The sequence below is a fragment of the Nicotiana attenuata genome, unplaced genomic scaffold (assembly GCF_001879085.1).
Source record: "Nicotiana attenuata strain UT unplaced genomic scaffold, NIATTr2, whole genome shotgun sequence".
NCBI classification, from domain to species: Eukaryota; Viridiplantae; Streptophyta; class Magnoliopsida; order Solanales; family Solanaceae; genus Nicotiana; species Nicotiana attenuata.
The window spans coordinates 41,597-67,727 of NW_017672571.1; the positions used below are offsets into that span (position 1 = coordinate 41,597).

Sequence of the window (26,131 nt, forward strand, 5' to 3'; positions counted from 1 at the left end):
GTATGTAGTAATCTTAGTAGTCCGTGAATGATGTGTCACCAGTTTCTGGGTAGAGGCATATGTGGATTTTCTTATCATTTGGTTCATTTTGTCTAAGTCTTCCGCTTAAATCTCATATTCCGCTATTATTTAAATGTTTATCACTTGTTAATGTATGTTGTAAAAAGGATTAAAACAAAAGAGTTGAGAATCTATAATTTCGTGGCTTGCCTAGCTTCTACGAGTAGGCGCCATCACGACTCCCGAGGGTGGGAAATCCGGGTCGTGATAATTTCACAGTATTGTGCACTCTATTGTATCAAATGTATCGTCGACGATCATTTTATATCAGTTCCTAAGAGACATAACTTGTTGAGATCTCATCACTTTCTTTATTTTCAGGTACCTCAACTTCTTCTGGAGTTTCATGAATGTTATGTCGTGGACTCTTCTAGAGCTCATTTCCTCCTCATTATGATCATTTTAATCATTAGCTCCTTATCATTTTTCAAGGATTGTTACCTTTGGAACCGATTGGTCTACCACGCTTCATGCGTACAGTAAACTCTATCCTTCATGGATTTTAAATTTTAATAGGAGCATTTGCAGCTGAAATATGATATTTAATTTTGGATCAGCAAGTGCTTCTGGCATTTGACTTGAATTATCTTCTAAGTGAGGATCATATTAATGATAATTCGATTCATATAGCATATTTTTCAGTTGTTTATTTTATCCCCCAAAAGTTAAAAAAACTAACATATATCCCCAATCTTCTTTGGAAAATATATCTTTGTGCATAGTGGTAGACAAATTAATCATATACCACACATCAAAAGATAGTAAAATATTTGGTTTTTGATCCTAAACCAATTGTGAGGGGAGGACTTATCATATATTGTTGGTCTGATGCATCTAAGTGCTGCTATATGCAATTTAGAAAATCTTAGACCAACACATGAAGCTTTTGTTCTCATAAACAATAGTTTAGCCATTAGGTATTCACTACTAAACTAACTTGTATATAAACCAGCATTATCAAGATGAAGTGTCTTGATTTCATAATTTGAAAATTATGCTCTTAAGTGAGAAAAGCAATTTCAAATGCCAAACTGCAGGTTGACAATAAACATACATGTAACCATCTTATATATGCATCTATAAGTGGTTCACATGATAGGTGAATGAGCCCATATTCACCTTTTATATATTTCAGAATCAGGGGTCTTAGTCCAACTTTAGCTGGTATATATGAGAACAAGCAACACAGGAGAATTCTTGAAGAATCTTCTAGTTCTTCAGTATATGCTTATCTGAATTCTCAAATAGCTCATTTAAAAATGGCAAATGAAAACTTCAAGTTTATCATGGCATGTGCTATCTCTTAGTAAACATCTTGTTTACTATGACATAAACTTTTGCATTAGTAAACTTCTGATTTACTGTGGCTACTTTTGTATTAGTAAACTTTTAGTTTACCGTGATGCATGATGTAGTACAAATCGAAGATAAGGCGGGTAACTTCTCATATACATATTATTTTCCCTATGATTGTGGAAACATGAAGATTTTCAATCTTCCAATCATTTATAGTCTCAATATGATAGCCATTTATTTTAGTAAACTTCGGGTTTACTACAATATATATTTTGACCATAATCATATAATATGAATGACATATTTGTATATAAGCTCTTCGAGAGCCTTCATTTATTATCCACAATCTAATATTTATCGGACACTACTGGTGTCATGTGTCTTCCAGGCAAACAGTTAGCTCTTCAGGAGTTGTTGATACATTTTATACTATCAAATATTGCTCAGACACTTCTGGTATCATAAGAGAAAATCACAATCAAATAAATAATATAAAACAATTGTTTAAGCACAAGAAAACTCCTCTTCATAATATTTTCCTACTTCAGGAGGCAATTTCAATTGTGTTACTTCTTCAGGAGAAAATTTAAAATACGAAATATTGAGTATATATTCTCTCAATTATACTACCTCTTCGGGAGGTGAATTGTAATATATTTACATCAAGAGCGCGTTCATATTTACGAGATTTATTAATATTGTTACATTCACTTCAGGGAATGGATTAGTATTATAAAAAGTTCTCATCCTTGAGGAAGTCAAACATAATTATCTAAACACGCATTAATCACATCAAATTATGATGCTTCAACCTCTTTTAAAATATTTACTACTTCAGGAGCAAATCGATGCGTGCATCTAATATAGAGAATATTTATGTAGCTTATCTTCAATTGTAACCATAGAAAGCCTAAATTATCACTTCTGGTGATCATAGTCATATACCACTTCTGGTGGTTAACAAAATTTAGTTACAATGAGATATACGATAACCACTTCTGGTGGTTGTATATTTCTTGCAAACTCTGCTGGAGTTTAAGTTGACCTACTAATGTTATCCATATTTTTCAAAATGACATAAATAAAATATATATAGTAAACATCATTATCAAAGCATAACTTTTATTTATGTACAATTACATAACCATACTATCTATTACAAACAAAAATTAAAATATTTACATTTCTACAGATTCACCACCAATCACATGACTTGTTTCTCCTTCTGGGGGTACAAAGTAATCAGCTACATCCAAATGCATGAAGTCTAAATTATCTTCAGAAATAAAATTTGCTTCAGCATTTTTCTTTGTCTTCTTTAAGGAGGCTTGATAAAGCTCAACCAGGTGCTTTGGCGTACGACAAGTACGTGACCAGTGCCCTTTTCCTCCACATCTATAGCATGCATTTTCTACATTTGGAGCTTGCACCGCTTCATGCTTTTGTTCCTTCCTTTTCCACTGCTGGTGGTGAGGAGGGTTCTTTGGTGCATTATTATTACCCATGATTAAAGTTTCTTCCCCGACCACGGTCATGACCACGACTGGGGCCACGACCTCTTCCGCGCTTAGCTTGGTGGAAGTTCGTCTCATTCACTTCAAGGAATGGACAAGAACCAGTAGGTCGACTTTCATGGTTTTTCATTAATAGCTCATTATGTTGTTCGGCTACAAGAAGATGTAAGAGAAGTTCAAAATACTTTTTGAATCCCATCTCTCGATATTGCTGCTGCAGGAGCATATTCGAGGCATGAAAAGTGGTGAAAGTTTTCTCCAACATATCATGATCAGTAATATTATCACCACATAATTTCAATTGAGAAATAATTCTGAACATAGCAGAATTATACTCACTGATAGATTTAAAATCTTGTAGCCTTAGATGAGTCCAATCATAACGTGCCTGTGGAAGAACGACCATCTGCAGGTGGTCATATCTATCTTTCAAATTATTCCACAGTATGACTGGATCTTTAACAGTAAGATATTCCATTTTCAGGCCCTCAAGGTGATGGCGTAGGAATATCATTGCTTTGGCATGGTCTTGGTTTGATGCTTGATTTTTGTCCTTGATGGTGTCTGCCAGACCCATCGCATCAAGATGAATTTCAGTATCAAGCACCCAAGACATGTATCTTTTGCCCGATATATCCAGGGCTACAAATTCAAGTTTAGAGAGATTTGACATTATTTAGAAAAAGAAAGTTCGTACCTCTGATACTTTCAAAGTATTTGCTCGAGATGGCAGAGTCTCGTGCTGATAACGTGTTATAAAATAAAGACTATAAAGTAAAGACAAATATAGAGAGAAACTGATATATTATTCAACTTCAAACTTATGTACATAATAAACTGAAATCTCCTCTATTTATAGAAGAAAGGAAGCTGCTGTGTAAGCTACTACTGCAAGCTGCTGTGTAAGCTGCTACTGGGGGTAATATTTATCCATAATGGAGTACCGAAAGGATAAGCTTATTGTACCAGGTATGGATAATCTTCTACCGGGGGTAATGTTTATCCATAACGGAGTATCGAAAGGATTGTATCCGGTATGGATAATTTTTTTTTTTTTGGGGGGGGGGGGGGGGTTTAATGTTTATCCATAACGGAGTATAGAAAGGATAAGCTTATTGTACCCGGTATGGATAATCTTCTACCGGGGGTAATGTTTATCCGTAGCGGAGTATCGAAAAGATAAGCTTATTGTACCCGGTATGGATAATCTTCTACCAGGGGTAATGTTTATCCATAACCGAGTACCGAAGTGATAAGCTTCTTCAGGAGGCTTATTTCCAATAGAGTACTATATAGATAAATATATTTACGGCGGAGTCCCATATGAATAAGCTTCTTCGGAAAGCTTATTTATAACGGAGTACTAAATGAACATCCATAATATATTTATAAAAAATACTTTTTTTTTCCTTCATAATTCTGTGGTATGAATTAGTTTTGTGTGTACAACTATACCCAGATCTTTGCTGTAGCAGTGTCAACATGTTAGTGGCCAAGCAGGTCCAATGTCTTGAACCGGTTAACTTCGTATAAAATAAGCATGTGCATAACATGAGCAGTTGTCCGAAGTATTTGAAATGTCAAATCAACATTAGAGTGATAATGATGATGATGTTTCTTCAAATTTTTTTTTTTACTAAGTTAAATGGTTTGACCTATTTTTACCTTGAGAGTTGAGAGTAATTTTATTGACTCGTCTAAATTAGGAATGTTCAAGTCCCAGGCAGCAAATTCACTGTGGTTGAAATGGAGAAGTTTTATTTTGTGTCTCATACAACTGACACTAGTTGTATGAAGCTTCTTTTTGTCTCATAAAATTGTGGACCCCAATCTTACATTTCTAGGTCCACTGAATTCTGGGTCCACAAAACTGTGAAACAAAAAGTTGTCTCATACAACTAGTGTAAGTTATATGAGACACAAAATAAAATTTTCCGATTGAAATGATTGACATTTTGATAATCAATCAGAAAGCATATCTAGAGAGACCAGATTAGGTCGCTAAGTTTTACACATTATAACAATAAATATCACATTAAAAACTGGGCGTGGATTACTATACATTAAAGTCACTAAAATATTTTTATCACATTAAGTATTAAATAATCTAGTATCCTATAACAGTAAAGTCATCAACTTTTACTCATTATAATAATAAAATTATCTTGACAAGTAAGTTTTGTTACTATAATAGGTAAAATTCAGTAACTTTACAATTATAATGTAACTTCACCATTTTTGTGGGTAAAATTTAGGGACCATATGTGAATTTACCCCTCAAAATGAATAGGGCGTTCTTGACTCGATCTTCTCAGTTGTTATTAGCTCGAGAACTCTTCCGTTTTTTGTTCTTATAGATTTTTACAAAAAGATTCATTTAATCACACGATATGAATGTGTACTAATGCTTTATTTACAATGTAGGGGTAGACTTGTCGTAATAAACTTACAATTACATTGTTATTTTTGTTGCCAAACACCTAATTTTCACGTTTTCTAAAACGACGTTTATCACTATTTCTAAAAGTAGAGCAACCTGGCAGATAAACTAAGTTAGCATAAATGGTTGGTTTCGGTTGGCTGAGACATCAGATGTGAAATAAGCTTGTTCATCTAAGGAAATGTCGTTTGTATAAAATTCAGAGTTCTTACCGAAACATATAATTTATCTACTGTGCAAAAGGAAAAAAGCAAGAAACTCCCTATCTGCACTACTTGTTGAATTAGCAACAAACTAACTTTTGATAATCTATTATATAATATTCATCAATTTTCAAAACTCATTAACAAAACGTGACACAACTTCCCACACACCATCTATATCTATATATATATATATATATATATATATATATATATACCTTGGTCATTGTTTTACCAAATAATAGCTAACAAATTAACATGGCATTGGATCCCATTGTTACCTCAAATTCAAGCGCCAGGAGATGGACAGAACGCATAAGCAATGCCCTGAAGAAAGAGGTTTCCATTGACTTAAATCTTCTTCCTCCTGTCTGTGTTCTTCAAGTTCCCAAAACACTAAGTGACCAGAAACCAGAAGCCTATACTCCTCAACTCATTGGCATGGGACCATATCACCATTTAAGGCCAGACCTATATCAAATGGAAAGGTACAAACTTGCTGCCATTAAGGAGATTCTTGAACCAGCTCAAATCCTCAATTTTAAGCACCTCTTGATCGACAAACTAAGAGAGAATGACCTCGTTGTTCGTGCTTGTCATAACCGGTTCATGGACATAGATGAGGAGACTTTAGCTTGGATAGTAGCCATAGATGGTCTATTCTTGCTTAACATCCTCCGTTCATCGTATGATAATGTGCATGATGATCAGGAGATTATTGATGACACCATTTTCACCCGAGACCTCATGATGCTCGAGAACCAAATCCCTTTTGTTGTCTTGAAGCAAATCAGAAAGCTTCTCTGTCTATCTTCCCCTGAGGATAGAGAAGATAGCGAGTTAGTTTCCATGTTTAGGCGCTTTTGTGAAATGCATTCCCCACTTGCTTTGCCTACAAATGATCACTCTAGAAAAGTTCAAGGAACTCAGCCTTTTCATTTGCTTGATCTTATGTATCGTTTAATCCTGGATGCTCGTGTAGATTATGCTTCTATTCCAATGGAAATGCCAGCCATCAGTATCAAACATGACAATATAAATGAAGACGAAGAAGAAAAAGAAGATGATGGTGATGATCAAGATCGAGATACACATGGAGGCATCCTTCACAACTTCGAAACAATCTTGGAGGTCGTGGAGAATATAGGTCCCAGAAACGTGCAAAAAATTGTAAAGCCCATCGACCAGGTTGTAGCAAACATGCCATGGTCCACGATTTCCGGGCTATTTAGGAAAGGTACGCAAAGAAATGAAGACAAAGAGAATGAGATGATCACCATCCCATCAGCATCCCGGTTATGGCATTATGCGAGAATCAGATGCAGCCCCATCCATGAGGGTATCAGTAAGATTAAATTTGAACAAGCTGCTTCAACTTTGTACCTACCTGTGATCACTGTGAATGCTGGTTCAGAAGTCATACTTAGAAACTTGGTGATCTATGAAGCTGCCATGTCCAAATCCAAGCTCGAATTTGCCAGGTACATCAATCTAATGAATGGGATTGCAGATACTGCTGAGGATGTGAGGTTGCTAAAGCAAAATGGTGTTATCAAAGGGGATTTGACTGATAATGAAGTTGCCTGTTTGTTCAGTACTATGCAAATGTCATTTGTGAGGTCTAGTAGAAGTTCTAATGTGGAGATTGCCATGGAGAAAGTCAACAAATGTTATGACCAGATGGTAATAGTTAGGGCTCATAGAGGGTTGAAGAAAAACATCTACCTTTCTTGGAAATTTTTGGCTGCTGCTTTTTCCATTTCCGTTGTGTTGCTGCTAATTTTCCAAACATTTTGCTCTTTATATGGCTGCCACAATGTTTGGGGCAATAGGAAGTAGAATGATCTCAATAAATCAATTCCTTGTGGGATGAACTTGTGTGGAATTCCCCTGTTATTTGGATTTCAGTTAAATACAGTGACAGTATAAAAATAATTATATGATCATCGTCGTATATTATAGCAAGTAAGTTACAATTTTATTAGATTACCAATTAATGCTATCAGAGAAATTTATATGTAAATAAATACATTACAAGTGATTTGGTTGTGTAAATATGTTTTACATCGTTAGTGCATAAAACTTGAAGTCTAATTATTTTGCTTGTGTAGTTTCTTGTCAAAGAATTCTTTCCCTGCATCTCTTTCTCTTATCTAGTTAGTTGAGCTTATTTAATACCCATTTTTCCTTTTCTTTAGGAGATCGTTACATGCACTCCTCTTTTTTTTTATTTTTTTTATTTTTTAACTTTATAAACAGACAAATTCACCAATTATGATTTAACAGTATTCTTTTGTGTAACGAAAGTATAATCTCACATTTAGTAAGGGGACATTGCCCCTGCCATCATTTCTTGGATTTGCCTCAGAATTACCAGGAAGTGCCCCCAATGGATGGATACTGATTGTAACGGCTATTTGCCTAACCTGGATCCAAGATACAAATGGAGGCAATATGACTTTGTATCGCAGAGTATGTCTTTGCCATGTATGCCTCTGTCTTTAGCATGAATGGAAACATCTCTACTACGAACTCTTTGAGGACATATTCCGAAGATGGATTCTTATCAACTTGTGGAGATAGTGGGATATCCTTTCTTTATTCTAAAAAATGGGTGGATTTGTAGGCTTCACCACATTTGAAGTGCCCTGATTTCCACTCCATGAAAAACTGAAATGATTACTCCCCCCAGCATTATAAATTTCGGAATATGTTAATTTGGCTCCTATTGAAGTTCTTCACATAATTCACCAAATCGGGTTTACCAAGCATACTTCCAAGTCCAACAGTGTGTCCATCTCCACATAGTGACAAACTAGAAGACTGCATTTCCTCCTAGGTGCACCACCTGCTGTACCCTTCATTATACTCCTAGTTTGCACAACAAAATAAAAGGTTTAAAGCTGAATCCATGGTAAAAATCCAAAATGAGGGCATCCTCTGCAAGTCCTTATGGAACATGTTCCATTCCTCAAATATACTATTCGATGCTACTTTCCCTGAGCTGCTTGAACATACCTTGATGTACTCATGACAAATATACTATCACCAATAGTCTCTGCAGGAACATGCTCCATTCTCAAACTTATGGAACCTATTGGCATCTCTGACTAGAAGTATTTTCTTGAAAATCTTTGACAAACCCTTGATGTACTCATGACAATCTCCACAAACTCTCAAGTTTTTAAAAACACGAATAGGCTTCCCCTCAATTTCATCCCCACCCGAAAGCAGTGCCAAACCAATTGCCAATTTCTCGCTGTGAAATCTCAGGCTCTCATCCTTCGTTTCTTCTTCAACATCGTGTAATGAAAAGCTTACTTCTCGTGTGTAACCGATTTCATCTTTCATTTTCTTCTCCATCTTATACAAAAACTCATGGATAGCTTTTGTAAGTGGGTGTGTCTCATCTCTATTGTAGAAAAAGTGCATTTTCTTGTCAATCTCCACCCAACTTTGTCCTGCTTCTTTCTTTAAACCTTTTGCTTTCACCAGTCCTCTTAATCCCTCACATTCTTCCCACCGGCGGGCATCAGCAAAAATGTTTGACATCAAAACATAATTCACGGGATTATTGCCATCTAATTTCAAGAGAATCTCCCCAACTTCTCTTCCTATTTCAACATTCTTGTGCACTCTACATGCACTAAGCAGTGTCTGCCAAATGCCAACATTTGGTTTTAGTGGCATGTTCTCTATCACAACTTTAGCTTCTTTCAAGCGTCCTGCTCGACCTAGGATGTCAACCATGCAAGCATAATGCTCCACTGAAGGTTTTAAACGATTAGAATTGCATAGTTTTGAAAAGTATTCTTCACTTTCTTGAACTAGCCCTGAATGACTACAAGCTGTGAGCAGAGCTAAGTAGGAAACTTCATCAGGCTCAACATTATCCATATGCATTTTCTTGAATAATCCAACTGCTTCTAAGCCAAGACCATACTTCCCATACCCTGTAATCATAACTGTCCAGGAAATCACATTTTTATGTGGCGTACCATCAAAAAGTGCTTCAGCTTCCTCTATTAAGCCACATTTGAGATACATATCAATGACTGAGTTCAATACTGATATGTCTAAACCTGCTGGTACTTTTACTGCACAGCAATGCAATTGTTTCCCAAGCTCAACAAGAGCAAAATCAGCAAAGATACCCATCATGCTTGACAGCACAAACCCATCGTATTCGATGCTACTTTCCCTGAGCTGCTTGAACAGGTCCATTGCTTCTGGTAGTTTGCCTTCTTGAGCATTTCCTACCATCAGCGTCGTCCATGATATTACACTTTTCTGTTCAAGTTGACTAAACAACTTCTGCGCTTCAAACAAGTTGCCTGATTTGACATACAAATCAATAAGCGCGCCGGCAATAACTTTCTGGCTAGAAACAAGGAATCCCCTTGTTATCAAAAAGCCATGAATTTGGCTTCCTTCACGGACTGCCTTAAAACCACTGCACGCCTTCAATGTGCTAGCAAATGTAAACTCGTCTGGTATTTCTCCTTGTTCTTGCATTTGTTTGAACAGAAACAAAGACTTATCACCAAATCCTCCAGTCGCATACCCTGCTATCATTACATTCCAAGTTATAAGACTCCTTTCAGGCATTTCATGAAACATATTTTCAGCCTCACCAATTTTCCCACATCTTGAGTACATATCAATAATTGAATTGCCCACAACTGGATACTTTTCAAACCCACTTTTACCACACAACCCATGAATCTGTCGTCCATTCTCCAGAGCACCAATAGAACCACAGGCCTTTAAATTAGTCGATAAAGTGAATTCATTGGGTCTTACATTTGCAGAAACCATTCGAGAGAGAAGTAAGAAGGATTCATGAGCATTACCCCGTTGTAAATACCCACACATCAAAGCTGTCCAAGAAACCACATTTCTTTCAAACATTTTGTCAAACACTGAGCGTGCCAATTTAATTCTGCTGCATTTCCCATACATGTCAATGAGATCATTGTTTATCATCAAATCAAATGCATAACCCATCCTCAATACAGCTCCATGAACTTGCTTTCCCACATCCAAAATCAAATTTTTAGAACAATTTCTTAGAAGTTCAGCCAACTTTTGCCTCTCCTTCATTACCACAGTCTTACCTTGCTGCATATTCTTATCAGAGAGCTATAGCATTTAATTTCTCAAATGACCAACAGAAACCTTCAAATCTCTTACGGAGCTCAAAAAAAATGTCAAAATATTTGTCATCTCATTTGAAACTCAGGAAATTGTCATTCCAAGTTTAGCTATTCAATGAAATAGGAATCAAAATTTTTATTGTACATTTCGCTTAGTTGACGTATACAGACTGTTCTAATTTCTTCGGCGACTTATAAATTTCGAACATTTACTGGACTTTTCATTTAGTTGACGAATACAGACTGTTCTAATTCCTTCGGAGACATAAATCCCGTAGGAAATTAGGAATGCGATAGGCAGAATGTTAGTAACTCTGTTTTAAAAGGCAGAACTGGGACTCGCCCAGGGCTCGCCCCGGGGCGGAGCACTCGTAAAATGCCCCTGAGCTTATGTGTGGAACTTAGTTCCGTGAGACTTACGTCTCGGCCACTGGGCTTACGCCCCGGACACGCCCAACGCCCAGGGTACTGAGCTCGCCTAATAAAACTTTATACAATTGTATGTAACTAAACTTGTAAATCCTCAAATTTTCGTACCAAATCGTTGACTATTCAAATTTCTTCTTTCTTAATCATAAATCATTAAGTTGAGAGTATTTTTCTAAGCATTATTTTTTTCACGTTTACAAGATACAGTACTTATTAATTTAATATGTCAATATTAGCTAATAACTTTTTACAAATAATTAGTTATCATGATATTGTATGATGAATTATGTGTCAGTTTATTAACTTGTTAAAACTTAAAAATAAATGATGCTAGAGAATCATATTTAAATTGTGAATTACGTTTTTACATAAATTCTCTTTCAAATAGAAATCATATTAAATAAAAGGAGTATTTTAAGTAAAATATCAAATTATAGTATTGAAATTCTTTCAAGATTTATTACTCCTTAAGAGATACATATAAGATTTCATATCGAATACATCACTTTGGATGTTTGAGATGTAACGATGTTGCAACTAATTTGCATATTATGATATATGTCATACTTCTCGTATTATTCATAGTCGAATTATAATTAATAAATAGTTTAAATAGATTATTTGTTATAATTTTATAATTTTGATGTAATTTTTATAATTAGTTTTATTTTGTACTATCTTAAGATTCTTGAAATTAGTAAAATTAAAGATCCGTGGGACTTATGCCCCATGTCTCAGGGCTTACGCCTCGCCTCGTCAGAAATAAACGCCTCGCCTCTCGCCCCCGCCTTTTAAAACATTGGTTAGTAAGTCGCAAATTTATAATTGTCAATTGCCTGCATTTGTAGCGATTTACAATGGCATTTGCGTAAGTCGTATGCATACCGCGATTTATAAGTCTGTATTCATGTATTGCAATCTATAAGTGGCATTCATATGCGTTTTAGGTCGCACTAAAATGTTGCGATATAAGCCGCATTCTCTATTGCAGCTTAAGCATTGCGATTTATAAGTCCTATGCACTATGCCGATTTATAAAGAATTGTGATTTATAAGTGGCGTTTTTATAAGGTGATTAATAAATCGCATTCTCCTATTGCGCATTCATCTATTGCGATAGGTCATATTCATGTATTGTGATTTATAAGTGGCATTCTTATATTGCGATTTGTCTCTTTTCGCCTTCTTGAGTCAAGAGTTTTTCGGAAACAACCCTTGTACTCCTCTGGTGTAGTGTAAGGTCTGAGTACACTCTACCACCCCAGATCTGACTTATGGTATTTTATTGGGTTGTTATTATATTCTTATATTGCGATTTATATGTCGCATTCACGTATAGCAATTATAAGTCGCAATCATGTACTGCCATTATTCGATTTATAATAGGATTCTTGTATTCTGATTTATAAGTCGCTCTCATGTATTGCGATTATAGGTGGTATTTATGTATTATAATTTATAAGTTGGATTCATGTATTGTGATTTATAAGTTGCATTCATGGATTACGATTTACAATTCACATTCATGTATAGCGATTTATAAGTCACATTTACGAAGTCTCGTTTAATGCGATTTACAAGTCGCATTCGGTACTTGCAATTTTATAAGTAGCATTTTCGTTTTCGATTCACATTTTTAACTTTCGTAATAGTTACGCACCGTAAATTTTCATTTCAGATTTTAACTCTTTCAAATAAAGAAGTGTAACGTAACTGCTTTGATGCATATGTGTACTCACTAATGCTTTATCACTTGATTTTTTTGTTAACTCATGGCTCTATATAAAAAAAAACCTTTATTTTTGGATAAATTAAAAAGAAAATTTATGAGTAATACAAAATGGAAACAAAAAATGGGGTAAAAAACTAAAAACTAGGAATGCTTTAAGCGAACATAAAACAACACTCAATAAATGCGACTTATATAATTTATTACGCATATGCGACTTATTCCTTATATTATTAACGACTTCTGTCTATTTTTTCCATTACACTTTATCCTATAAATGCATTTTCTTCTAATATTATTAGGAGCTCGTAGTCTTCCAACTTACATGATGCAAAAAGAAACTATTGTATTTTAAAATTTTAATAGTATGATTTAATTTTTCTCCACTTGTAATTAGATTAAATTATTACACAATGTTAATCCACTAATATTTCCGACTCAAATGATTTAAATTTTATTACACAATGTTATATGACAAAATAGTGTTACATGGCACTTCATAATTTCTCCCGTTTTTAAATAATTAGATCATTTCTGTGATAATAATATTTTATAACTCCCTCCGGTTCATAATAAGCGACCAATTTGCTTTAGGCACACCCATTAAGAAAATACTAAATTCTAGACGAAAATAGTTAGTGTGACTAAATTACCCTTCATTAAATGTTGCACCATAGTTATAGTAGCATTTACGTGTTTTCTCAAATGTGAGGAGTAAATGACTTTTTAGAGATACATACGTAAGGATAATTTTGAAAAAAAAAATACAATTTTTCTCAATTATATAAATGAATACTTATTTTGGACCAAAATAAAAAAAATAAATTAGTCGCTTATTGTGCATCAGAAGGAGTAGTAAATGATCTGAACAAGTAAAATTTCAATTTTAAAAAAACTAAAATTAAAAATTTAGTAGTAAGATCTTTTATTTGAAAAATTGTCTATAGAACATTGGGCTAACTGCAGAAACAGCATTGGTGTAAGCGAATCACACTATCATTTTCTAATTCTGCCGTCCTCTGTAACCAAGACTCAAACAACAAGACAACTAATACTAGTAATTCTTTTTTGTCTTGATTTTGTGCTGGCAACTCTGGATTTTCCGACAGCACCAAGCTCTTCGATTCTTCCTATGTATCTTTCTTCTCCGTCAATATCTCCCTTCCTTAATCTTGGAAAAAGAAGAAACATTCTCAGAAACAGAAGCACAGCCCAAAAAGCTTTAACTGTTTCACAGATATATTGGTGGAGCTATGCCCCGTTTATCATATGTTGAAGGTTTGGATTTCTGGCTTCTCTTTATTGAATAAAAAGTTGTCATGCCCCTTTTTTTTTTTTTGCATTTGTTTTCATTTGGGTGCTAGATTTAGGGATATCTGTTTTAGAGCCTAGGTTCTATCCGAAACAGCCTCTCTGCCCCCATCGTGGTAGGGGTAAGGTCTGCGTACACACTACCCTCGCCAGACCCCACTTTGTATTATTTTACTAGGTCGTTGCTGTTGTTGTTGTTTTTTATGACAACTATGGTGTCTGGGCCAGCTTACGCGCAACTAATCTACCCGCTGAGGCTTAGTCAGGCAGATAGGAAAAAAGCACACAGATAAGAATTACAGTGTCAGGTGCTATATAACGAATATATGTGTTTTCCAAATTTATATATTGCTTTCTACTTAAAAGGATTGTAGGAGTACAGTTCAAATTAATAGACAGCATTCTTTCAAGTGTCAGGTGTTAGAATCCTTATGTTTAGCTTGGCATAATATATGCACTTGCATTGTCTAGCTTTCTTAAGCTTTGACATATTGATTCTATGCCGCTTAAGATTAAATTGTCCTTTGCGGATACAGTGACATCTCCATTACCATCAAGACGTGTGTTGCAGAACTCTGCATCGAAGCAGCCTTACTCGGGCTTGTTCTTTTTTCTTGGAAGCCTCGTTATTCTTATAGTCCTGGTTGTTCTCATTCTCATTCTATGCAAGTTTTTCAAACCAGGAAAACTGCGAGCTTTGATTGGTCGCACAGCTAAGCCTCAAGGTTTCACTGATGCTCCTTTAATTTTATTATAGTTGTTCGGAATGAAATAGTACTAAAGCCTTTTCTTCAAATGTTACAGGGACGAGTGATGCCCTTAGTGTACATCTTCGTACAATAAGCTACTTTAACTTCCATACATTGAAGAAGGCCACGAAGAATTTTCATTCAAATAACCTACTTGGAAGTGGTGGATTTGGTCCGGTTTTCTTGGTATTAGTTTTCTGCGGCCTTTTTTTTGTGTTAAAGCTGATTACACTGTTTCTTACATGGATAAAGTTATAATTATGCCTGAAAGATCCTTTAGGGCCTTGGCTCTGTAATGAGATCTTGAGATGTGAGACAGCATCTAAGGTTAATGCGTCTAAACACCTTAAAAAATGAGTCTAAAATCCTAAAATGATAAGCTTACTGAGTGTTCAATACTATACATATATACATGATAATCTAAATAAGGTACTGTATTGCGTAGGGGAAGGTAGGAGATGGACAGTTCATTGCTGTCAAGAAGCTGTCTGTTGACAAATCACAGCAAGGGGAACGGGAGTTCCTTGCAGAGGTGCGGCTAATAACAAGCATACAGCACAAGAATCTGGTCCGCCTTCTCGGCTGTTGCTCAGATGGGGCTCAGAGGCTGCTCGTCTACGAATACATGAAGAATAGGAGCTTGGACCAAATATTATATGGTATTATATTTTTCTTTCCTATCAGACTTGTTATAAGTTGTTGCTTCCTGAGTTCTGAACTCGGATAGCTTTCAGAAACAAAGGAGCCAAACGGCTTGAGAAGTAGTGAATATAAGAAATCTGAATGTCATTGTTTTTGCACCTTTCTGCATCTGTATCACTCTTGAAACCCATATGTTTGTACCCTTGAATGATATCGTCATAATATATTCATTGTCGTATTACTTCTCATACAGTATTATTACATCTTATTTGGGTTCAAGATTAAATGAAAGATTGTAGACCCTTGCTTTATTTATGAAGAAGTGAGTTCTGTGTGCTTTGACCTGAAAAGTTTTCACTACTTGGCTACCCAATGTGTTTAGAGCCGAATCTTTTTTGCTAGTTGTCTCCTACACTTTTGAGGATATATAACTGTAGCTTGCAATTTCTTTTTCTTTATTCCATGTTTTTTAGTACTTAAACTTTGTGATACAAATTTTATATCTCTCGATAGTCAGTACCATAACTTGTACTAGTTCTATTACCCCCCCCCCCGTCCCTTGACCCCACAAAAAAGGAAAGAAAATAGCACAAAGAAAAGAAAAGAAAAAAAAAATAGGAACTGTATCTGTGGTCTATCCGGGATTTCGGTTGTAATGTTTGCTTTTCACAGGAAAGAGTAATATATTCCTTAACTGGAAAACTCGGCACCAGATAATTTCAGGGATCGCACGAGGATTACAGTATCTTCATGAGGATTCACACATTAGAATTGTCCATAGGGACATCAAAGCCAGCAATATTCTGCTGGATGACAAATTCCAACCAAGAATTGGAGATTTTGGCCTAGCCAGGTTTTTTCCTGAAGATCAAGCATATCTCAGCACTGCATTTGCTGGAACCTTGTAAGTGTTTTCTCACTTCAGTGGTCTATTATGCTATCTCAAAATAACACCTTTAACATAGAAGCTGTTTGGAAATTGGTATGATTAATCATTTCCCACTGTGTGGTTTTAAATTTTTGACATGTTCTCCTCGGAAAATATTTTATAGGGAAAAGACTTATCGCTTATAGTTATCTTGGCCTTACCACTTTTTGCCTGCCAATACATAAGCAATATTATCAGTTGCTACTTACAGCTATTACCAACACTCTTCCAATATGCCCCATCACCACCTTCTTGTGTTCTCTGCTACCATATGATGCCTACAATGCCCATCCAAATATTGTGAAAATGATTTAAAGAATAAATTTCCTAAGTAAAACATATTCTTTCCGCTGGAATTTGTCAATGACAGTATCTCTAAGAAGGAAATGAGGTTGTGCTTTGCAATAGTATTGGTCAGGCATTCAAGTCACGGGTCATGGGCTGACGTATTTACAATATTCATGCCAATTGCAATTTACATCGGCATTTCTCTCTCTCTCTCTCTCTCTCTCTCTCTCTCTCTCTCTCTCTCTCTCTCTCTCTCTCTCTCTCTCTCTCTCTCTCTCACACACACACACACACACACACACACACACCCTATCCCAAAATAGGAGGAGAGGGTTTGATATACCTTATCTGCTATGATAAGTAATTGCATTATCATATTTACACTTGGAATGCAATATTGATATGTGTTAATAGTTGCTGGAATCTTTTAGAATTGATGGCTGCTTGCAATGAAATGATATATATGGAATCAACAAGGCATTTTGATAACACACCTTCCCTAAAAACTACTATACTACTTCTTAGAACAGGGACAGAGACCAATGCAACTGTAGGCGTATTAAGATAGTGAGACAATGCAGGGGGGAGGGTGCAGCAAATGGTGTTAGCTTGATGAGTTACAAATTTTATTTGGAGATACCTGTATCCTTATGGCGAAATACTTTAATGAAGCAACTTCATCTTATCAAAGTAGGTTCATGGGCTATTATCATGTTGTCTTCCACAAAATAAAGAAATCTGAAAACTTACCAAGTGTTTTGCACTCAAGGGTGTGGTTTAGTGGCCACATATAAATCTGGTAGGTTACTCCTCTAAATTCAACTCCTAGTTGCTCCATATCACCAATGATTATATTATGCTGTTAATCTAAAAGCGTGGCTTTTACATTTTTATCTTCGTCGATTTGTTTTCTCTCATGTCTTCTAGAGAATTGAATTTAGCAGTTGCAGCTATAAGCCTATAAGTATGATAATACTATTATACATGAAGAAAGGAGAATTTATTTTGAGAAATCTTCTGATAAGGTTATGAATGTTGCTATATTACTATATTGTCCAGAGAATGAGGTTCCATGCTAAACTTGTGCAGAGGGATTTTTTTCTATTCTTGTAAAATATTTTCATGTCTAAGCGTGCACAAGGAAAAATAAAGGTGACAAAAGCTCTTATTCCTGCATGAAGTCAATCAGCACTGTATCCACTTGCTGTATGTGCAACAGAGAAGCACCGGCAGAAAGAAAACTATTGCCAAATAATTGTTAGAACACACTCAAGAAAGCAATCAAAATATGCAAAGACAAGTTTTAACAGTTGAGCCAGTATTTAGTGTCGTATCTCACAAGATTGAAGTAGTTGGCTTTCCTTCTCAACTCGGTTGTCTGCTATCTATAAATGACATCTTAGTGTTTTCGGATGCATACGCATCAACAATTTTTATTTTACGAATTGGATGATTTTATGTAATTTTTGGTATTTGTCTGTGCAGAGGTTATACAGCTCCTGAATATGCCATTAGAGGAGAATTGACTGAAAAGGCTGATATATACAGTTTTGGTGTTCTTGTCCTAGAAATTATCAGTTGCCGGAAGAATACAGATCTTTCTTTGCCTTCAGAAATGCAATATCTCCCCGAATATGTAGGCTGTCTAAATTTAACTTATGTTTCGTTATCTTTTAATTGAAACAGAAAAGGTTGTGTGTTTGACATTGGTTGTCAAGTGCAGGCATGGAAGCTATACGAAAGGTCAAGATTAATTGATCTAGTTGATCCCAAGATGCGAGAAGATGGAATTGTGGAAAAGGATGTCATGCAAACAATAAATGTCGCTTTCTTATGTCTTCAGCCGCATGCAAATTCAAGACCACCAATGTCTGAGATTGTTGCAATGTTGATACGCGATATTGCAGTAGTTGAAACACCAACTAGACCAGCTTTCTTAGATCGAAAGAGAAGGAACGACAAGAAGCTTTCTTGGGATATTATAACAGATGGTTTCTCTTCTCCTCTGCAGAGTGATTCACCTTCAAAGTAGGGTGCTGTACGTCTTCCACGGGAAGCTAAATCATTGAATATGGTTGATCCCGATTCTTTTTATCTTTTGTGTGTTGTCAATATAGTATTTGTACATATATAATATATATATATATATATATATATATATATGTCGAAAAGAATACAGCCAAGGTTGCTTTTTCTAATTTTCTGCAGGGATGAGGAATTATAGTTTGAGTGTATTAGTTAACATGATTGCAAAGTGTTTTTGGTGATTGAAACTGCATCGTGAATGTTATTTCTTGATGAGGAAGGTTCACTTTGTTTCAGAAGAATAAGAGCATGGAAAGGAATAACGTCTAGTAAAAATAAGGAGAGAAAGGGAAAAGGAATATCATTTTTCTATTTTTGGTTCAATCAAAATAGTAAAAGGAAAGGAATAAGATGTCATTTTACAGAAATGACTATTGTTCGGAGGCCTATTGCCGGGCGTAGTTATAATTTAGCTAATTACATTTCGTAGCTACTAATTGTTTGCCATGGAATGTATGTCGTTGTATTCAATTCAGAGGTATTCGTTCTTATATATTTTACATTGTATTCAATTTTATTGTATTGAATTAAGCTGTATTTAAACAACAAAAAATCAAGAAATATGGTGTACGCCGCTGTATTCAATTCGGTTGTATACAGTGGAGAACAAAGTTCACCGGAGATGGCGTCTCCGGCCAAGCCAAATACTATATACATTGTATCAAAATTAAAAATGGAGGCGAACAAAAATCCGGCCAGATTGAAAATACACTATCACATTGTATCTACCAAAATCTGGTCAGACGAATACACTCAGATGTGAGATACAAAGAAGGAGAAGAACCCATGAATTCTGGCATCTCCTTTAGATCTAGATCTGGTGACGTCTCCGATCTTCCCCTCCATTGTTTTTGTCGCCGATAATGAACTCATCGCGACTTCGTGATTTTCATATCTGGATCTGAGGGTAGAGATGAAAGAAGTAGAAAGAGCGACAGACGGATGGATCTGATGGCGGAGATGATAGGAAAGGGGGGGGGGGGGGAGAGAGAGATGGCTGTTTGGTTGGGCTCTGGCAGAGCTCCACCGGAGAAGATGACTGGCGACGGCGGAGTTGGACGGCAGCCTTGCCAAGGGCGAAGAGAGAGGAAAAAAGGACAGAAATTTGAGGGAGAAGAGAGAGAGTTGAGGGAAAAGATTGATATAGTGGAATAACTCTATGTATTTAGTATATTTATGATGGGTAAACTGAAAATTCTTTGTAGCTGTGAAAAGTAACTAAATTAAAAAAGTAGTTATCATCCATAAATAGATTTTAGATTTAGCTATGATAGGTAAAAAATTTTAAAAAATATTTATATATTTGGACTCGTTAGCTAATCCATTGATAATTGAAAGAATAACAAGAAAATACACATGACTTCACACCATAACAAAAAATGGCCCATGGTTTTAAGTTTTACCCGACCTAGCCCACATTACATATTTTGAAAACACTAGCAAATTCAAAATATGTGTTTTTACAATCATTGCTTCTAAAAACTATAGAGTTAAACCTGTGTTCTCACAATCATTACTTTCACTCTCTTTCTTCTCACATCTTCTACGTATGCTTCAAGGCGCCGTGTATTTTCTGCTTCTCCTCTTGTGTCACCTGCCTGCAATGTAAGAAAATTGAAGAGTAGAAGTCCACCATTGAAGACATTCAAAGCTTTGCTTTCGAAAATGATTGGGTGTTGTTCCAATTGATTGAAAATATCAAAAGGAGTTCAAAATTTAAATTTGAAGTGATTTGGAGTAGATTTGAGCAAGATTTGAGTTAAATTTCAGGAAAGACGCAAGGAAGAAGACGAAGTCGGTTTTTTGTATAATTATGTATAATCTTGTATAATGGTGTATATGAGACACCTTATAAACTATTATACACTTTTATGCACCTTTGTATCTGTAGACGAACATTTTCTACGATTTTCAGTTGCAATTCTTGTTCAAAACCAGTCCAAATCTCCATTAAATGACTTCAAATTTTATATACATCTTCCTTATACTATTTCTAACAAGTCTAAATAACACCCATTCCAAATTTTTCACAAAATCAAATTCGGACTTTAAACCCACATATTTAAGCTTGTTAAAAATCTAATTTTCACCACCCAAATAAATTTGGTTTGTTGAACTAATATTTGAGTCATAGTTACTGATTCGAAATTAATTTAAAAGCTTGAGGAATCTTTTTTGAAAATTAAATAGTAATTTTGAGAACCTATTGGACTTAGATGTTGAATCTTAGCCTATTATTTTGGGCTAGTTGGTTGTAAATTGAAATATGGACTATAAAATTGAAAAGTAGGGAGCGCAATTATTCTAATGTGAAATTTTCATATTTTATTATTTTCATATGCATAAGACTTCATCCCACCTTTTAGAGGACATTCTACCTATATCAGAATAATATTTAATACCTAATAAAATATTTATTTTGAGTAAAAACCTTTCACAAATTAATTAGTAGAGATAAATTTTAAAAACGTACGTTATACATAAGATATTGTCTTCATATTACTATAATTTTCTGATTATCTAAAATAATTTGAAAGTTTATGATTTTTCTCCCTTAATTTAGATTAACTTTTCTTTGCAAATATGAAAACAACGTCGAATATGGGGTTCAATAATCATTTTTACTATGGCCATAACCTTGTAATGGTTTAGATGTTTTAGTTAACCCAATATTATTGGTTAGTAAATTTTTATCTCGATAATGTATTACTCCACTAATGGAGACTTAACTAATACTGACCAAAGAATTATGCATGCCCCCTAAAGTGATAGTTTAATTTTTTACACTAGAAGATTAAATTATTTTACAACAACAAGTAACTCTCCATATCAAAACTGATAAAATAACATGGAAAATAGAGCAATAACTTTCTCTAATAAATTAAATTGCACTAATAATATAAAAATTATTTAAATGAAATTAATAGTAGTAAGAGTTATAATGTACCACCAATAGAAGGAACCTAAAGTGTGTTTATTCCAAAAAGGAAAAACAAAAACAAGAAAGGAAATAAGGGAACATTGAGAGAGGTGAATGGAAGAATAGCTTTTTATTATTTCAACGAGCAATTAATGGAGGCTTCTGTTGTAGAGATGTTGATGTATCATTCTCTCCCTCCCTAGTCCATCCTTCTTCTTTTATAATCCAAATGACTATAAATTACCTGGCAGCGCGCAGCTTCAAATATAATATAATTAACTGACTCTTCTTCTCCCCATTCCTTTTGCTCACAATATATATATATATGTTTCATAGGTAAAGTCACTTTCACTTAAGCTCCATTTTAATAATTTCCTTTCTATGATGAAAGCTCATCATCTGCTTTTCTTTGTGGTCCTTATTCTTTACCAAGCTTTAGCAAATATGGAGTACTCTAGAGTTATGGCAAGAGAAATATTTCTCAACAACGTTAACCCAACTATGAGTTATGAATTAGCTGCAGAAAGTAAAAGCCAAAATTTGATTAAAGTTCATTACTTCTCCAATGGCAGCAGCTTGACGAAAAACAAGAATAACATTGGCAATGGTGATGATAAAAGAATGGTTCCTACTGGACCTAATCCTTTGCATAACAGGTAACAGTGGGATTTTTTTTGGAGGACTTTTATTATAATAATAATTATTATTATTATTATCTTTGCTTCTTGTTCTGTTGAAAATGGGAGAAGCTTTTGAGTTTTAGGGAAGGAAGATCGATCGAATGGGTAATTCTGAGTTCGTATGTTGAAATGTCAGAATTTGTTATGGGACTATATATCTTGTATTCTAGCATGATCTATTGATTGTAACAAATGTAGGAATATCTACCTTTTTGTTTTTTTCCTTCCTTCAAATCCCTATTTTACCTCTTTTACTGTGTACATTCCTTTTTTTTTTTAAAAAATACTACATAAGATCAAGTTTTTCTTGTATGTTACAGATAATTTTGACAATTAACACTTAGGTTCATTAATTTTTTGACAGACTATATCGTGTTTTTCTTTTTTATACTAGTTAAATTCACGGTAAAAATAAACTCGTCGTTCAGGAATACATGAATGTCAGACATTATATATACAAGAGAGTGGCTACATATGCAACATTTTAATCTCATTTTTACCGATTTATCTACGATATAGTCACCAATTAATTAGGTTTGGTATCAATTTCTTTATATCAAGTCAAATTCAAGAACCAACAACAATGCAATATAGAATAACGCGCCTAAATGTTGCATCTGTTGATGATGCAACGAAATAGAAAGATTTGTAAAATAAATTCGCTAAGTAACTAATTATTAATCATGGACAGTTTTTATCTTTCAGCGTCTGAAATGAAGCATCAACTTCACCTATTCAAAGAAACTTCTTCGTTTCAAAAATAAACAGAGGAAACGATAAAACTTCAAGAGTATCCACTAATATTGTTATTGTATTGGGCAAAAATTGTATTTATATGCATATGGTGACGTGTCATGACACGTAGACTGGTCAAACAGTCAAAGAATTAAGGTTGGTTAATAGGTACGGGCAACAGCAGATACGAGCAAGTTAAATAGAAGAGGCACGAGCCGTCACACAAGCAATTCAACGCTCGCACCTACTCGAGACATTTAAAGCTCAAAGACCGTAAAGAATCAAAAGAATGAATCTGACAGCAAATGGACCTACATGTCGGGCCGGGGCTCTGCGCTCTTTCTTTCTGTGTGGGACTAATAAGAGCTCAGATACAACATTTAATGAGTATTAAATGCTGGAAACGTTAGAGAATGTGTATTTAATGTGTATGATTGCATAACGTAATATTTAAAGTCATTAATTGCCCGTAATTGCCTTATTATGACAAAGGTAAGGCTCGTATCCCCAAAAAGGCTATAAGGGAAACAAACAAACAATTGTAGACATAAGACACTATTGGAATATACTCTGATTTACTAGCTTTCATACCTTACTATTCTCAAATTTCTTTCTTTATATACTTTTCCGATTATCAGTAACTCGTATTCTTCTAAATTCTAAGCTTTGACTAAAAATCTATTTTTTGGTTAAACAAATTGGTTCCGTTACCGGAAATCGAATAATCAATTATATCTCAACTTGATTTTCTGTGTTGTATCAACTATGTCGAACAACAATGACAACATCCAAGGAAACCAAGAAAATCGACAACTTCAGGGAGATCTGCAAAACAATAATGCATTAGTTCCTTCTCCACAAGGTTCACCACGACGATCTCGTGAAGGAACTCCTGAAGGGTCTCACACTGAAGAACACGTTCAATTTGAGAATGTTGAAGCTATGGATGATGATTTACAAAAAATTATCGCTACTCAGGTCAACAAAGCTCTGCAAGCTTTTGTTAATCAATTACCTGCTGCTCCACCCACACCTACTCCAAACAACAATACTTTGGAGAATCCTCGCTCTGGACTGGTTAATTCAGGTAGCGGTGGAACCCCCAGTGAAACACAGGAGGGAGACCGAGGTAATCCAGTTAATTCTAATTTACAAAATTTAGTACTAACATTGCAGAAACAGCTTAAGGAGAAAAATGACCGCATAGAACAAATACCCGGAGTAGCGCCCGTGATCAAGGGAGTAGATATAGATAAATATTCTCAACAGCCATGGAAGCCAAGTGTCGCCGCTCTCCCAATTCCAAAGAAGTTCAAAATGCCTGATATTCCAAAGTATAATGGAACAATAGACCCACGAGACCACGTTACTGCATTTACAACAGGTGTCAAGGGCAATGATTTGACTAAGCAGGATATTGAATCAGTCTTGGTCAAAAAATTCGGTGAAACACTCACTAAAGGGGCACTAACATGGTATTCTCTTTTACCTGAAAATTCTATAAATTCTTTTGCTGAGCTTGCAGATTTATTTATCAAAGCACACTCGGGAGATCAAAAAGTTGAAAAGAGAATGGAAGACATCTTCAAAATCAAGCAAGGAGATTCGGCCGCGATAGCCTTCACCAGCAATTTGAATGAGAAGAGTTCAGAAGCCACGAAGCGACTCAAGGAAAGCCCTCGAGAATTCCCAGCAACAACGTGGAATGATGTCTACAACAGATACAGTACAAAGATGAGGATTGAAGAAGATATCATTTTACGACATAAAACAGAAGAAAAAGTAAGCTCAAGACGTGTAGAAAATGAAAAAAGATGTGGTAAAAACAGATACGAGCCTTACATGGGACCTGCGGGAAAGGACTCACGGTCAAGGCAAGATAATCAAAGGTACGATCACAAACCTAGAAACAGGGAATCGGGCTCCTCATCAAGGTTCAGAAACGATCGGAACACACATGGGTCACGAGATGATGATGGAAGTCTAAAGGCAAGGTTCAGTGGTTACAATTTCAACGTAAGCACCTCTGAACTCGTAGCTGTTTTAAGAAGCATAGGAGATAAGGTACGATGGCCAAAGGAGATGAGATCAAATCCAAATAGATGAAACCCTGATCATTGGTGTGAATTTCACAACGACCACGGGCATAAAACAGCAGATTGCAGATTTTTGCAAGGTGAAGTTGATCATTTGTTAAAACAAGGGTATCTCACTGAGCTATTCAGTGAAAAAGGTAAACAAGCATACATGAAGAACAGGTAGGAGCCTCCGAAACCACCCTCGCCCAAAAGAACCGTCAATGTTATAAGTGGAGGTGAAGATATCAATGGCGTCTCATATACCGCAGCTAATAAGACTTCCAAGATAACAATCACTCATGGGAAGCGGTTGCGACATGTACTGGAAGAAGAGAATATTACATTCAATGATGCAGATGTCGAGGGTCTTTTAACTCCACATAATGATGCACTGGTAATATCTTTACTTGTACATGACACTAACGTGAAACGAGTTTTGATTGATCCAGGCAGTTCTGTAAATATTATTTTGATACGAGTATTGCGCGAGATGCAAGCAGAGGATCAATTGGTTCCAAAAGCACATACTTTGTCGGGATTTGACAACTCTAGTGTTGTAACGAAAGGAGAAGCAATACTTACTACATTTGCAGAAGGCGTTGTCAAAGATACCAAATTTCAGGTCGTAGATATGGAAATGGCTTACAACATGATTCTTGGGAGGCCATGGATTCATGACATGGATGTTGTTCCATCAACCTTACATCAAGTTATTAAATTTCCATCACCATGGGGAATATGTCAAATCAGAGGCGATCAACAAACATCTAGAAGCATCAATTCCATTGCAGATTCAGCTGTTAAGGGTGGAGACAAATAGCAATTACAGAATTCAGGTGGGGGTAACATGGTGTCAACCTCAACTGAACAAGGGCAAACAGATGTGGA

General features: G+C 35.3%; 3 protein-coding genes across 5 annotated transcripts; 2 read left to right on the forward strand and 1 right to left on the reverse strand.

The window, feature by feature from the left end:
* The first annotated feature begins 5,771 nt into the window (after positions 1–5,771).
* Positions 5,772–7,352, forward strand: LOC109213704 (putative UPF0481 protein At3g02645). Its single transcript, XM_019377535.1, has one exon. The coding sequence runs from the start codon at positions 5,772–5,774 to the stop codon at positions 7,350–7,352; it is 1,581 nt and encodes a 526-aa protein (XP_019233080.1).
* A 562-nt stretch (positions 7,353–7,914) lies between these two features.
* Positions 7,915–10,938, reverse strand: LOC109213706 (putative pentatricopeptide repeat-containing protein At3g15130). The gene has a single exon (XM_019377537.1). The coding sequence runs from the start codon at positions 10,638–10,640 to the stop codon at positions 8,559–8,561; it is 2,082 nt and encodes a 693-aa protein (XP_019233082.1). The 5' UTR covers positions 10,641–10,938; the 3' UTR covers positions 7,915–8,558.
* A 2,860-nt stretch (positions 10,939–13,798) lies between these two features.
* On the forward strand, positions 13,799–19,118 carry LOC109213707 (probable LRR receptor-like serine/threonine-protein kinase At1g56140). 3 transcript variants are annotated; one of them, XM_019377538.1, is made up of 7 exons: positions 13,799–14,105; positions 14,675–14,863; positions 14,943–15,073; positions 15,333–15,546; positions 16,202–16,433; positions 18,231–18,381; positions 18,469–19,118. In XM_019377538.1, exons 1-7 carry the CDS (start codon positions 14,081–14,083, stop codon positions 18,775–18,777), a joined length of 1,251 nt encoding a protein of 416 aa, XP_019233083.1. In that variant the 5' UTR covers positions 13,799–14,080; the 3' UTR covers positions 18,778–19,118. The 3 variants fall into 3 exon arrangements, with proteins under 3 accessions (XP_019233083.1, XP_019233084.1, XP_019233085.1); XM_019377539.1 differs by having other exon boundaries at positions 14,822–14,863; positions 18,469–19,117; XM_019377540.1 differs by lacking the exon at positions 14,675–14,863.
* Positions 19,119–26,131: the final 7,013 nt, after the last annotated feature.

Excerpts from the sequence above, each read along its gene's own strand:
- LOC109213707 (XM_019377538.1), top strand. The coding sequence starts at position 14,081 with ATGCCCCGTTTATCATATGTTGAAG. Across the intron at positions 14,864-14,942 it reads TCGCACAGCTAAGCCTCAAG|GGACGAGTGATGCCCTTAGT; the intron begins GTTTCACTGATG and ends CAAATGTTACAG. Across the intron at positions 18,382-18,468 it reads TGCAATATCTCCCCGAATAT|GCATGGAAGCTATACGAAAG; the intron begins GTAGGCTGTCTA and ends TGTCAAGTGCAG.
- LOC109213706 (XM_019377537.1), bottom strand. The coding sequence starts at position 10,640 with ATGCAGCAAGGTAAGACTGTGGTAATGAAGGAGAGGCAAAAGTTGGCT.
- LOC109213704 (XM_019377535.1), top strand. The coding sequence starts at position 5,772 with ATGGCATTGGATCCCATTGTTACCTCAAATTCAAGCGCCAGGAGATGG.